Source organism: Mauremys reevesii, linkage group 23 (assembly GCF_016161935.1).
Source record: "Mauremys reevesii isolate NIE-2019 linkage group 23, ASM1616193v1, whole genome shotgun sequence".
NCBI lineage: Eukaryota > Metazoa > Chordata > Testudines > Geoemydidae > Mauremys > Mauremys reevesii.
In genome coordinates this window covers 18861172-18876556 of record NC_052645.1, presented here as the reverse complement: position 1 = coordinate 18876556, position 15385 = coordinate 18861172, and the positions used below count along the sequence as shown (strand labels likewise).

Here is a 15385-nt window from a genome sequence, read left to right as displayed (position 1 = left end):
ATCTGGCCAGAATGGTTTATGCATTTCTCACCTCCACCAACAGAATTACTGTAATTCATTATATTTGAAGCTGAATGTGAAGATGATGCTCCAGAAAGTGGCTCCTGCCTTCTCCAGGGCTTAGGCCCCTCGACTGGCTCCCAGTCAGCTTCTGATGCCAGTTTAAGTCCTGGGTTCTAATTTTAAAAGCAATTAAGAGACTATCCTTGCCCCGGAGAGCTCACAATCTAAATAGCCAAGGGTAGAGGGGGAAGGGAGGTGAAGTGCCTTGTCCAAGGTCACACAGCAGGTCAAGTGGCAGAGGGGGAATAGAAGCCAGGTTTCCTGGCTCCTAGCTTGGTGCCCATTTCACTGGGCCTTTCTTTACATTACTACATAAAAGCGAATAAACAAATTTTAATATCATTAACTGGTGCTGTATTTGCAAGAATTCTGAGTTGGTCAAAATTTGACCCCTCTCCAACACAACAGACCTGTTATATTCCCCTGTGTCCTTTTACTGTGCTTGTAACAATACCCTGGCTGGGTCGTGCACATGGATTGAACCTGAGACCTCTGAATCCAAGAGTATGGGTCTCTACTGCCTGAGCTAAAAGACCGACTTGTGCATATCTGTGTGTGGTTTAACCACTCGTAGGGATGAAGCGTCCACACTGTGTTAGCGTGGGCTGCATTGTGGTCATCAGAAATGATGGACTGTAGAACTGAGGCTAGGGAAGTTAATGGAAGTGCTGGTAAAGTCGGGAAAGTGACTGTTAACAAGGACGTGATTTTCTTACTCGGTACCCTGTGGGCCTCATCCAAAAGCCATTAAACTCAGTGTGTGGTGGTTTTCTATTGAATTCAGTGGGATTTGGATCAAGCTCTGTGTGTGTCTTTCAATTTATATCTCCTAATATTGCTACAAAGATGGAGTCTTCTGTTGGCCCAGTAGAGCTGCCAGAGAGTGAGCCAGAGTTCATTGCAGTTTGTGTTCAGCAGAGACCCGCTGCAGGATCTGTATTCCTGGTGATGTACAGTCTCAAAACACTGCTTGAATTTCAGATCCCAAGAGTTGTAGATCTGGTGGATCAAAATTGGCAGAGTTGTGTAAGTGGAGGTTGGCCAGAGCCTGTGTCCCCTATGACCACCAGCATAATCCTTTCCTTCCAGATACTCTACGTTCTAATAATGGGCACACTCACACTCCCAGAGTTTGTTGGTTCAGCTCCGATGAATACACAAACCCCGAAAAGGTGGGGTTTGGATCCGAATTTGGATGGGGTTTAGACTAGGTTTCAGATCTGAGGCTGACGGAGGCCTCTTTCTCCAGCTAATGGTGTGCTGCAAGTGGGGGAGTTTGGCGAATGAAAAATGAATGGTATTTACTATCATTTAAATGCTGACTCAGCACTTGGGTCTGGAGAGCCCTGATGAAGCTTAGCTTTAGGGCTCAGCTTTAGCCCCATGGAGCTTAGAAATATAGGAGCTCTGCAGAACTGAAGGCATAAGATTCCTTCCATACCGAGTTCCTGGGGATTTCAATCAAATCCATGTGACTCAAGCAGTTTGGATCACTGGGTTTCTCTGTATTTCCCTACCTCTGTCTATGCATATACACTGTATGTAAATATGCAAATCTGAATGTATCACTATGCAAATGCAAGTGTTTATACACATGCACATAGATTGTAGGGGGAGCTGATCGTGACCCCTATATTTAGATTGCTTAAAGCTTTCAAATTATAAAATATTTTCCTAAATTTTGAATGTTTGTGTTTGGAATCTAAGGAATGTTATTTGAATGTAATTATTCTGTATGTAACACTCAAATATGTATTGATGTGTGTACATGTGCACTAATACAACATAATTAATATAGAGCCTGATTGTTCATTGTCTTCCACCTTGTCATGCCACTTGCACCAGTGTGAAGTGAGTACAAAACACTCCCACTCTGCTTTGGGAGCACGAGACACTCATTTTGCACTGCTGCAACGGTCTGCGCAAGGTGCAATGGAGAATCACACTCCTACTACAATAGTGTCACAATGGGAACTGATGGATGCTAAAAGTTTGTATTCAAAATGTGGCCCTTTTTACATTTTTGAATGGGAGTTGAGCGCTCTTGAAAATCTGGCTCATAATGTGAACATGGGGCTTTGGGGAGGAAGGCTGGTCCAGTGGGTAAGTCACTAACCTGAAAGTTCTAGCTTCAGTTCTCTACTCTGCCACAGACTTCTTGTGTGATCTGGGGCAAGTTGTGTAGTCTCTCGGGGCCTCTATTTCCCATCGGTAACATGGGATAACAGCTCTGCCCTGTCTCACGGGGCTGTAGTGAGGATGAAAACATTAAAGATTGTGAGGTGATCAGATACAAGTTATGGGGGCTAGATAAATACCTGAGACAGATATCCATATGCACACAGTGCAAATGGCCACCTGCCCCAAGAGATGATCAATTTTTCCCCTCCCCTCTGACGGTTCCCCTGTACGAATTGCACAAATGCATTACGCCTGTATTCAGGGGTCCGGCTTATAACGGTCGCTCTGGTGGCTGCTATTGCTGTACAGAGACAGACGCCCATTGATCTGTTTTGCATCTGAGTCTTTGTTGTGTAAGGAGCTGCCACAGAAACAAGGCCAGCTCCGGGCACCGGCGCAGCAAGCAGGTGCTTGGGGTGGCCAAGGGGAAGGGGCAGCACGTCTGGCTCTTCGGCGGAAATTCGGCAGTGGGTCCCTCAGTCCCTCTGGGAGTGAAGGGCCTGCCACCAAAGTGCCGCCAATCGCGGGCTCCCTCCCCCACCTCTTGGGGCTGCAAAAACCCTGGAGCCGGCCCTGCACGGAAACCCAGGGGTCCAAGGGCAGCTTCTTGACTACTTGTTTGAATTCCACGCCAGATCTGCTAGCACAAGCCAGCTCCCGCAGGAGGCCATGCATCATATTGTGTGTTTCTTTTCCTGCACGCTCTCCATTGATTAGATGTGAATATTTGTTTGTTATTTGGTCCTACATTCTAGGAAAGCCCCCCAGTCTCCCTGGCATTGAAGTCTGTTTACTTCTTCCCACTCCCCATTTCCATTAAACAAATTGACTCTTGTCATGAAGCAGGAGGGCTGGAGACTGCTGAGCCCACACACATTCAGGCTTTTAGCTTACAGGGCCACTGACCTGAGCTGCATTCGGAGTCACCTGGCTCCTACTTACCTTTAGAGACGAGCATAAAAGCTGGAGTGATTTGACATTCTGCCAGGAGGGATTTTAATGAGTGACGGCCTGCTGGATACAGGTTTTATTTTTGCCCGGGAGCTCTGGCCTAGACAGTGGGTATGAGGGGAGATATAAGGGCAGGGGAGTTTTCTTTTTTTGTTTTGTTTCTTCCCTTGGCATTTTCCCCCCACTTCTGGAACCAACAAAAAAAAAACAGGCTTCTTGTAGCTTGTGCATCCTGGATCATGCTGCAGTTCTCTCCAGAGGGCAGCTTCTTCCAGTCGTAAGGACTTCTGCAGTCGCATCACTGTATAAGAGGTTAGACAGCTGAGGCAATTAACTATTTTGCACCATGCTTAAGCACTCTTTTAAAGGTCTAATTGCCACTACCCATTGAAGTTAATGGAAAGGCTCCCATGGGGGCCTGAGATTGGGCTCTAAGAAAACAGTGACGTAAATTTTAGGTACCTCCATTTTTATAGCAAAACTGGAGATACCGTAGAAGGTGTCTGCTTGCCACCCATGCTCAGAAAATCAGGTCCCTTTTCAATGTCTCAGGTTGGACCACTGGATGCTGAAATACCTGCAGTCATTAGTAGTTTTGAAAATCCAGGCTTCCTTTTACCACATTATGTGCCATTATGCAAATTCCCCCTCTCCCCCCCCCCCCACCAAGCTACATATGGCCTAGGTAGAGCTGGTTGAAAAATGTTCAGTGGAACAGTTTTTTTGTTAGAAAGTGCTGTTTCAGCCCAGTTGAAATGTTTTGCAATATGGTGTTGATTTCAATGAAATTTGTAAAAAAGTTTTGAAATGGTTCACTTTGACTTTTGCATTTTGTTTAGCTAAAGTTGAAATGTTTTGTTTAGATTTTCTCATTTCATTTTGTTCAGTCTTTAACCTTATCTTATATATTTTGATTTCTCAAAAGTATGAAAATGAAAAGTGTGACGTGTGGCTTGTAGTAGTTGCTAATTCTAAGAGTGTTAGTAACAACACTACTACAAGTAGTAATTAGTTACAAGTTAGAAGTACCTTTGGGACAGCAGTTCCACTTTGCAAGCAGCTCTCGGCATGAAGAAGTGTGCTGGTTTGTTTGCATGATGCTTACAATGAGGAACACGCCTTGTAGATGGGAAAGGATGTGTGAGCAATAATCTTTCCTTCCACTCCAGTTCTTAAATCTGCCATCTCCCTCCCTTAAATCTCTCCCCCTCTGTGTAGCCATTCGGGCCCATGGGGTTCATACTGTAATGCAGAAGGAAAGTCTTTCTGCCCAAATAGTAATGAGTGAGAAGCTTTCAGAGACCTTCTAATCAGCTTCTTGGGGGGTGCCTGTGTGAACTTCATTCTTTCCCTTCACTAGGTCAGAAAGAAGCTATTCCTTCCTTTCTTTGTATGGCTGCACTTCTCTCTTTTCCCTCTCTCATTCTGAGTATCCCATGCTCTAATCGTGGCACGATTTGACAAAAGTGATGAGACCTGACTTCTGTGGCAGGTGGACTTGCTCAGCACCTCGGACAGCAGCCCCATGGCTGGGTTAGGGTTCCTAGTGCCCTGTGCCTCCCATGCCAGAGCTGAAAATTTGGAGATGGTTACAAAAAAGCAAACAACCTGGGGTGAAATCCTGGCCCTATTGAAGTCCATTGGCAAAACTTCCATTGACTTCAGCAGTGTCAGAATTTCACCCCCGGGGCTTGTACGTCACCTCCCCTGTGCAAACTGACTGTTTTAAAGGGACACATTGTTATTCAGTGGAACATACCCTGAAGTGAGGTGTACATTTCACCGAATAGCCCCAAGGATGTTCAAACCACAACAGCAAGGAACATGGTGAGTGGTTTTAGCACATTCACCCAGAGAAGGAAACTGAAAGAAATAACCCAGCTGAGATTTTAAAATGGGCATTTTAATTGGATTTCGAAGGCCGGTGTCTCCTACCACAGGTATGCTAGTGAGAGTAAATGCTGTTGTGCAGAGGGGGAGAATCAGGCCTGGGTTCTCTGCAGCTTCATTACTTAGGTCCCAATGCAGCAAAGCGCTTGATTTCAAGGGTGCTTGACGCCTTTGCTGAATAATCCTATGACAAAAGTTAAGCTCGTTCTTAAATGCTCGGCTGGATCTGGCCCTTAATCTTTGCAAATTGCTTTCAGAGATGTCTTGATGAAAGATGTTTATATCAGTGCTGCAGTTAATAGGATTTAATGAATCCTAAGAAGATCATGTTCATATTATGTTAGGATGGTTGAGGTGTGCATGCAAGAGGCTTTCGTGTAAGAGTGTGAGTTGGGAGGAGGGATCAGTAAATGAAGGCATTTGAAGAGGGGTGCCCAACTTTCAGGGTTTGGGGTATAACCCGTGGTGAGCTGGAGCCAGTTCGCACCGGTTCACGCGAACTGGTTGTTGAATTTAGAAGCCGGTTTAGAACCGGTTGTTAAAGGGGTGGGCAAACTCCGTCCTGTTCGGCCCACCTGAGCTCCTGCCTGGGGAGGCTCCCCCAGCCTCTTTCCCGCCTTCCCCCCTCTCACAGAGCCTGGCGCCAGCACTCTGGACTGCTCCTGGGCAGCTCGGCAGCTCCTGCCGCTTTGGGGGTGGGGCTGCGGGCTCCAGCGGTCCGCACGGCATCCATACACGCTGCCCTGAGCAGTATGGTAAGGGGGCTGGGCCGGGGCTGGGAGAAGGGGTTGGATAAGGGGAAGGGAGCGGTTGGAGGGGGCGAAGGTTTTGGGGGGGCGGTCAGGGGATGGGGAATGGAGGAGGGGTTGGGTAGGTATGGGAGTTACGGGGGTCTTTCAGGGTGGTGGTGGATGAGGTCAGGGCAGTCAAGACAGGGAGCGGGGTGAGTTGGGTAGGGGGTAGGGCCAGTTAAGGTGGGAGGTCTCGGGCTTGTACTCACCGGGCGGCGCTTAATAACCGGTTCCCTCCCGGGTTGGCAGCGGCACTTCAGCAGCAGGTCATTCACTCACTCCAGGTCTTCAGTGGCACTGAAGGACCCGCCACTGAAGTGCCGCCGAAAACCCAGTAGGGAACCAGTTATTAACATTCTGGCAGCTCATCACTGGATATAACCTGTTACAACAAAAGGGAGGGAGGGATGGTATTGTGGTTAAAAGCCCAGTGCTGAGAGTCAAGAGGGCTGTGTTTCCACCGGTGAGCCATGAGGCCATCTAAACTCATGCCACTCAAACCTTCGCTGCATTGTGTCTCTCTCTTTCTCTGCATGTCTGTATGCTGCAGAGAGCAGGGATGTGTTTTTCTATAGTCTGTGGAATATCTATTCATAAGTGTTCATTGTGTGGGTGTGTGCATTTATTTACTATATGTATAGTGGGTGCGGTATTGGTGTTGGATATAAAGCCTGAGCCTCCAGAGAGCTGACCCATTCAATCCCGATGACTGATAAGCAGCAATAATGGATTTGTATTTGAAGTAGCAGTTCCAGAAGACTCAATAAAACTCAGGCATCCCAGCATCATATAAGTAGCACATCCACCTTTTGTACCCATTAGTTTTGTTCCTAACTGCTGTGCGGGTTTATTTATATATTTTACATTATTTCCTGTTAAGCTATGAATAGGTTCTTCCTCTGTATCAGACATTTTCCATTACCAGTTTTTAAAAGGAAGTGGGTCAGCATGGATTGTTTTCTAGGTGCCATGTATTGTCTATCAGCTATTTGTAGATATAGTTTTACAAGCTCACAGACTTTCCTAATGGATGTTTGCAGAACATTTCGAGGAGGGTTTATTGCTAACAAAATCCCTTCCACCTTTGTTTTCTATTCTTTCTAACTGCCTGCTATTGACCTCTATTAACAACTTCAGCACTGAGTGTGGTGCAGTCTAAAAATGGAAAAATATTTCTGATCGTCTGCATGCACGAGGAAACCTCAACACGAAGCTATTCCACTGGCAGCTTTGGATGGGCTGTTGGCTGTCAGAGCTGTGTGTGGGACCATGTGGAAAAGTCCTACTCAGCTGAACTAATGGTGGAAATTAATAGAACTTCCGTAGACATGTGAGTGTGTTTTGTAGCAGTTACTCTAAGTTCTGTATCATTTGAGAGAATTTGCTCGTTTCTAAAGTTTTTTGGAAACTCCGCAAAGCAAGCAGGGAAAGAAATCTCTATTTAGGATGGGAAAAGTAAACATTTTCCTTACATTGCATTGGACTTTCCCATACAGTTCAGGCATGATGCTTTGAATGGTGGATTCTGGCCTGTTGCAACAATTCCATGGACACAGGACTCCTGGTTAAAAGCAAAGATAGAACATGGGACTTCCTACCCCGGGAGACAGGCCTTTACTAGCTGTGCTAAACTAGGCTTTTGCCATTAGCTGGGGAAGGGTTAAGAGCTCTTCTCCTCCACAGATAATCCAGGTACTAGGAGGTATCTTGATGTCATGCATTTGAGCAGTCCTGATACTCGATCCAGCAGAGGTCTGCAGTGTGCACGCACACAAGTCAGTATGTTTGGTGGTGGTGTGGGTTTTAAATATTGTACAAGTGGCCGGCACTAACTGACCGAGAACTTTGTGTATGAATATAAATGCCTTATGACTTTTCCAGCGGAGACCATTGCCCACATTTCTGTTTAGTTGCAATCATTATGCTTTAAAGAAATGCCCTTCCTGTCGATTATTAAAACTGTAAGACTCTTAAAAGTTGAATTTCCTTTTAATAATTTACACCATTGATCTCGCACTTTGCTCTGTTTGGCGAATAGCAATAAACTGGTCAATTTCATTGTTGTATCTAGTCTGTTTCACTCTGTTTCTCAGCATTTGAAAAGCCTGCAGGGCAATATTTAAATCCAAACAAACTGTTGTCACTGAAAAGCAGAGAAGAAATACACTTCATGAAAACTTTTCTATTAATATTAAATTATGTTAGATCATATTTTTGGACCCCTTTACCCGACGATGACTTTTTAGTGCATGACATAAAATGCAATAACAGACACCAGATGCTCCATCGTGGCGTCTGTTGAAAATATATCTAAAGTTGCCTAGAGTCAATAGAACAGTAAGAGAAACTTGTTGATATTCAAATCACATCGGAATATTAGATGGATTAATACAAATCTTGGCTTATGTGATTTCCTCTGTAAGGGAAATGTCATAAAAGAAGTTTCCAATTTGGTGTTAGAAATTGAAAACTGGGAGAAAAGACAGTGAGGCTGATCACAGATGATGCAGATAAAAACCAGAGAAAGTGGAAGATGAGATGAATGCAACACAGATTAATAGTGCTGAAGCACTGAAGAAGGCTTTAAAGGAATAAAGTCTCATCACTAATAGCGATAGAGAGGGAAGGAACTCTTTAGAAATGAAACTGTATGAAAGCATATAACAGAAAATCGCGTACACGATTTTCCCAAAGTCAGAATACAATTAATCTCTTGCTACCTGTACATCTCCACATGAGAAGGTGTCATCTGTCTACTTTAGAACTGCATGGGGGAATTGATGTTGAAATGGAATACGGTAATGCAGAGAGAGAATGGCGACACAAATTTAGCAGTCCAACTTGCATTTTGTAGGTATCTCCCTCCACTGCGACGGAGATTTAGGCCCCTATCATGCAGTGAGGCTCTGCTCAGAACAACCTCCAACCCTCCTTATTATGACAAGGATTAAATGTTCATATCATGGTAGTGCCCAATCAGGACTGAGTCCCCAATGTGCAGGGTGCTGTGCAAACATAGAAAAGAGACAATCCCCACCCTAAAGGACCTACTCAGACAGTCTATGCAGAATGAGAGCTTTAAGAACATAGCGAATACCGCACTAGGTGAGACCAATGGCCCATCCAGCCCTGTATCCGAGAGTGGCCAGTACCAGATGAGTATAAAACACCCTTAATTATGCCAATTATGCAATAATGTCCCTCGGGGGTAATTTGTTCCTAAACCCAAGTGTTTGAGGGTTGACTCATGACCTGAAGAATGAAGGTTGATACCAGTAAACGTGTTTACCCTGGCTGGGACAATGTAGGTGATATTCTTATTATTCATATACATGTCTTGTTGCAGAGAGTTCCATGGGTTAATTATGCACTGCATCAAACCACACAAAATCTATTTCCTTTTATTCTTTCTAAGTGTATTGCCTTTTAAATCATGAGCTGCCCCCTTGTTCTCGTATTATGAGAGGGTGAAAGGGAATGCATTATTGCTTTTCTTTATATTTCAGTCACTGTTGAATCATTTGGTAGCAGGGGGTGTCAAGGGATACTTTTGCCTCTAACATAAAGTAAAAAAAAAGAATAAATACAGAAGACAGGATGGATTTATGCTGAGGCGCTGGGACTCAAATCTGGGTTTGAATCCCAGCTCTGCAATTTACTTACTTTCTGTGGCTTGTGTCAAACTAGATGATCATAAAAACTATGAAGTCAGACTAAGTGTGTTCCATTCCTTATTGGATACACTATGGCATTTTGTGGTTCTGTGATGCAGTAAGGAAAACAAACATATTGGGGTTGAAAGACTTCAGTGAAATTGAAACCTGGCCTTGGCAGGCTGTGGCTATGGATGTGGTTGTGGATCAAGATGTGAATATGGAACCTGTTGGACCAGAGCACGCTCAAGTTTTCTTGTTTAAAACCCGGGGAGAGAGACGTTGGGAGCGGTCTGAGATCAAAGAATCCAAAGTCGTGATGTGGAATATAGAAGAGGATCTTTCCAAGAAAACTCCATATTTTCCTTTTGTCATCATTAGCTGGGGAGTGGAGAAAGCAGAGAGACAGACCCCATCTCACTGAACACTTTACTAAAGTAGACTTGCAGAGCTTTTCTTGTACTGTCATTACAAGATGCCTTTCCTGAAGAAGTAAAGGTGTGCTATGCATTCATATCTTCATGAAGGAGTGTCACTAATTGCTTCAGGAGACAGGATTTATTCTCAAATTTCCAGAACTACCATTTGGTTGAACTAGGGTGACCAGATGTCCCGATTTTATAGGGACAGTCCCGATATTTGGGGTTTTTTCTTCTATAGGCTCCTATTACCCCCCACTCCCTGTCCCGATTTTTCACACTTTCTATCTGGTCAGCCTAGGTTGAACTGTACCATCCGTGACCTGAGACATTGCTCCTTTATTAGCTCAGATCAGAAAACAGAGTGAAAACTATATAGTTGGGAGTGGTAAAAGGGATGCAGAGCTTTACAACTCCCAGGTCACTGTTTTGAAATAAGCAAGGGCGATCATTCATTGCCCTCTGTTTGTTGGGCTCTGTGAAATGGGCTGCCGGCTCAGTCCCGTCTGTTGATTGAACTGATGGCCTTCCATATAATAAAACCACCCGCACAGTTGGCACTGTTGTTAGTTTCAGGATCAGCCTCATCTGTGACTATTTTATCTTCCTGATCATAGGACTGGGAGTTGAGCAAGGGAGTTCCCAGTGTCTGGGAGGTACACTTCTCACAGGTGAAGCTAGGTTCACACTCTCTTAAAGGGGCCAGCTCACCCTATGACACACTGCTATAGGAGTTCCCTGCAGATGCATGAAGTCCAGGTGCATCTGGATGGAAGCTTGTCCTGTTTCAACCAGTGCTCTGTGGATTTAGGATTCCAGTATCCAGGGTAGTGAATCTGTAGCAATTAAGACCCTCAACTTAGGGCCACAGTCTGCTTTACTCATCAGAGCACCTCACCTCATTCCCATGGGGCTACCATAGAATTTCAGAGTCACAAACGAAACGTTTGTAACTCTGAACAAAACGTGATGGTTGTTCAATCAAAAGCTTGCAACTGAACGTTGACTTAATACAGCTTTGAACCTTGACTATGCAGAAGAAAAATGCTGCTTTCCCTTTATTTTGTTGTTTGTTTGCATTTAACACAGCACCGTGCTGTATTCGCTTGCTTATTTATTTATGTATTGGTCTCTGCTGCTGCCTGATTGCGTACTTCCGGTTCCAAAGGAGGTGTGCGATTGACCGGTCAGTTTGTAACTCTGGTGTTCATAACTCGGCGTTCTACTGTATTTGATAAGGCCAAGACCCTCAAAAGTATATAGGCAACTAACTCCCATTGCCTGAGCCTTACACTCAGTGTAAGTGTGGCAGAATCTAGCTTTTGAGAAGTAAATGAGTATCTTCAGGCTCAATGTGGATTTTAATTATCGACGAGTAGTATAGATAGAACGTGAGTTGATGGAGACAGAGAGTTCCTTTACCGAGATCTTTAGAATTTTTTTTCTTTCTTAAAGAGGGTTTTAAAATCGTTCATTGTATTTCAATGGCCAGGTTCATTAATCAGATACCCTCCCTCCCCAATGGTTTCACAGTAGCTGTATGTCCACTTCTCATGCAACCCGGAATAAACATTCAGCTGCATGGGAGATCAGAATAACAATCAATCTCTCTTTCCCTGTAGTACTTTTGTATTTAGAAAGGCAATCGGAAATAGATCCGTTACAAGGATGGATGGAAAGGGATTAGGAATTCAGATCAATCAACCAGGAAAACCATCACTGTGCCTGTAAATACAGCTGTTTAAAATAATGACCTGCTTTAGCTGATGTCCCAACACTGATACGTGTACCACTCACCCAGTCAGTGTCACATGCTGCCCCCGTGCAGTGGTGGGTGGGACGTAGCTAGGGGACCTTAAGGCTGCTGGTGCATTAGCTAATAGAGGTGGGTCTTTTAATTCCAGCGATAGAGGCTCATACATTGAGATACAGAGGCTCCAAGTTCAATCCCCCATGCCAGCGACCCACCCAGGGGTGTGGCGTTATGTAAGGGTAATGCACACCTTATCTGTTGATAGCATGTAAGCAAGAGCATAATACAAACATTACAACAAAGTTTCCAGTTGCCAGAACCTTTTTTTCCCCCACTTTTGTTTTATTTTCTTTCAGAAATTGACCAGGGGAGTTGCGGCGATCCTGGGATACCAGCCTACGGCAAGAGAGAAGGCTCAACGTTTCGCCACGGGGACACTTTGAAGTTTGAATGCCAGCCTGCCTTTGAGTTGAAGGGACAGAAAACAATTACGTGCCAAAAGAGTAGCCAGTGGTCCGCTCAGAAACCAGTCTGTGTTTGTAAGTCAGTGAGGAGACTGCTTTAAAGTGTTTGCAATGTCCAGTGAAGTAACTATGTAGACAATACATTTGTGCACTGGATTTAGTACCTAGAATGCAGAAAATACTGGAGATAGAGAGATGGAAGCCAAACTGCAAAATATGGATCGAGATTTGAACTACCCCAGTGTTCGAGAGTGTTTGAATCTGAGAATTTGGTTCTGTCCATTACAGGGGAAAGGGGACAGCCTCAAAATTTGGATCTGGCTTCAGATTCCAATCTCTCCTCCCAACGTTTTTTTTATGGTATTTAGTTTCAGGATTTGGGTTCAGGTTCACGTCTTAGAGAAAGTGGAATCTTCCATGCTGGTAAAAACCCATTAAATTAGATTCCATTTTTGGCCATTTAATTCTCCTTTGTAACCTGACAGCTCTCAGGTCCCCTGCCTCCAAATCTCAACTTTAAATTTCTTGTCTTAAATCTCAGCAGAAATAGGGCTTGATGCTGCGAGTAGTGACTTAGGGGGGAGATTTTCAGAGGCGTAAGCGGAAGTTAGGCGCCCAGTTCTTTCTGGCTTTCAGTAGCCCTGACTGCCCTTGGAAAATCTCCCCTTTCACTGATAGTGTTAAGCACCATACAATTATAATTTATCAGAACCAACACCCAAAAGGAAACTGTTAACAAGGCTTACAAAAGTATTTACTTTATTTTGTTCCCCAGCTGAGGGTGAGTGAACTCGATGTGTCTAATATTTTACGCACTTGAGCACTCTAAGATCTGAATGTTCAGTTTTGAGGAGACGAGAAGGGAAAGTCAGTGAAACAACAGGATGATAAAATGGAGCTGAGAGTGAATATCAGATACAGAGGAAAGGCGAGTGTGGGGAAGTTTGTGCCGAGAGGAGACAGAAGAAATGTTCTTAAAATGATACACTGTGTGTATATTTATTATAATACAATAAATGCACACGTGCATCCTGTCCAAGGTACTCACTTGTAGTTTACGTAGGTTTCTTCTGTACCAAAGACATTGCAAAGCCTAGAAAAACAAATATATTATTTGAAAATTGAATTACCCTTGCTACATAGAGGCAACTGTGGAATAACATCATTTGCAAATAAGTAAACTTGCTTTTAAATGATAGGGGAAATGTTTCACATGCTTTGAACAAGTTTTGCAAAACCTCTAAGCAACTTGCACAGTTTGTGAAAGCCCTTGGCGTCCACAAGGTTTGCCCATTGCTAAATGTCATGCACTTTCTCGCTGCTTGGCTTTGTCCAAAAGCAAACACACCCTGAAACATTTGAGGAAAATAGTCCCCCTTGTTTTTTGCTCCTGATCAAAATGGAAAGTGCTAGAATTCTCACGACACAGCCCTTTTTTGGGAGACTCTCCAATCCAGTTTTTTTCTACCCCAAACTATCCAATATTTGGGAATTTTTAACAAAACCGTCAGCTGTTTCTGAGATTTCCCCTGAAGGACAATTGATAAATGCCTGTTATTCACATCTTGGGTACCTGGAGTGACACAGCTCCATCAAAATGTTAGCACGGTTGAAATTTCCCCATCTTCAGTCCAATAAAGATGTGGAATTTTCACCTACTCTGTCCACAGATACGGAATGGGGGGTGGGCATCACACCAAAGCCCATATTGCTCAGGGAAGGGGAAGAGAAGCATGATCACTAAAGAGCCATGAATCCACCAGTTAAAGCCATGCAGCATCTTCCACCCCCTGTGGTCCAGCTGTGGATATTTACTAATCAAAAAGGCAAAATGTACAGATAGTGCAAAGAAGTTTTGCCCGTCCTCCTCCTGCTGCTCTTGTGTTTGGTTACTCTAGACACCATCACATGAATGTGTGTCAGCAGAGATGACACAGTAGAATGGCACAAGAACGTAACTCAGCATAAAATCTGTATCTGTACCTGTACTGGGCATTAGGTGGAAAAACAAGGTAACCTGATTCATATGCTGCTAGTTGGAATATGCAAACAATTCAGTGGCTCCAATTCTAGCTGCAAACGCATGACAAATGCAGAAGGAGATTAAAGCAGCATCTGCTGGCCTGATCAATGATTTATATCCATGTTGTACGTATCTCAGAGAACTCATGGCCTGAACTTCCAGTGATGAGGCCACACAAAATCATCGTGTACCTGCCTTATTGCGAGGGGTTCCTGAATCCACCATTGTCTATGTCTTCATGATAAAAGAACTTCCATCTTTATCCTTGTGGTTGTCGTCATATCCCTTAACCATTCATGCTCTGTACGTGGGGCCCTTGGGAATCTTCACCAGACTGTCCCATGCATGCACCATACTTCCCACTTAGGGACAAAGTATGTCTGGCCTTGAGTGCATATAGGTTCCCTCTGACTGGCTGAACTGACTGGAAATGGTTCTTTTAGCTCACTGTGTTTCTGTAGCTGAAAGGGGTGAGTGCAGTTATCCATCCACATGTTTGCTGTTAGCTGATGATGAAGGTCTCTGCTGCACTCAGCCATGATCATTATTAGATGTGGAAGACCTCTCTCCCCACTTCGCAGTGTCTCTTAGACCTCAGACCAGCTTCATGGTTGCAGTTATTCATCCTGACGTGCGTTTTGAAAGCTACCGTTTGTAAAATCATTCCAGGGTCGGTACCGTTTTCACAAGCAGGGGTGATCCTGATTTCATAGTACAATAGAACCAAGATCATCACTTCGGTGTCAAGTTGTGGTTGTCCTTCAGGAACTTAAAGATATTGAAAACAGGGTGAGGAAGTGTCTAAGGGATAAAATTAGTACCTCTGACATGCAGTTGTGTTAATTAATCTTAGTAGGTGCCGCATCCGGGTGCATTGGTGGGATCTGATATGAATACGAGGCAATAATCAAACTGTAGTTACCTGTGAATGAATAGAAAAGCAGGTTTAAGAATGGGGAAATAGCCGCATGGTAACAGAACTTTCATAGGGAGCAGACTGGTTGTTCATATACCACAGTGATGACCCTGGTATAATGTATGGCCAGGTTGACTGGAATGCCCCATTCCGTTGCATCACATGTCCGTATTGCTACTTAAACGCACACATCTGTATTATGAAAAATAAGGCGTTTTGTAATTCTTACCTGGATTTTAGATGGGCTGTTGCAACCTTGATTCAAAACAGATTTTGTGACT

The 15385-nt window shown here is 44.1% G+C and overlaps 1 protein-coding gene across 1 annotated transcript in view; it reads left to right on the top strand.

The window, feature by feature from the left end:
* The window catches only part of CSMD2 (CUB and Sushi multiple domains 2), a 607094-nt gene that overhangs the window by 385066 nt on the left and 206643 nt on the right, over positions 1-15385 (top strand). Inside the window, exon 14 of the mRNA XM_039511298.1 lies at positions 12058-12240. Coding sequence (XP_039367232.1) covers positions 12058-12240 — 183 coding nt within the window. The remainder of the gene's footprint in view (positions 1-12057; positions 12241-15385) is intronic.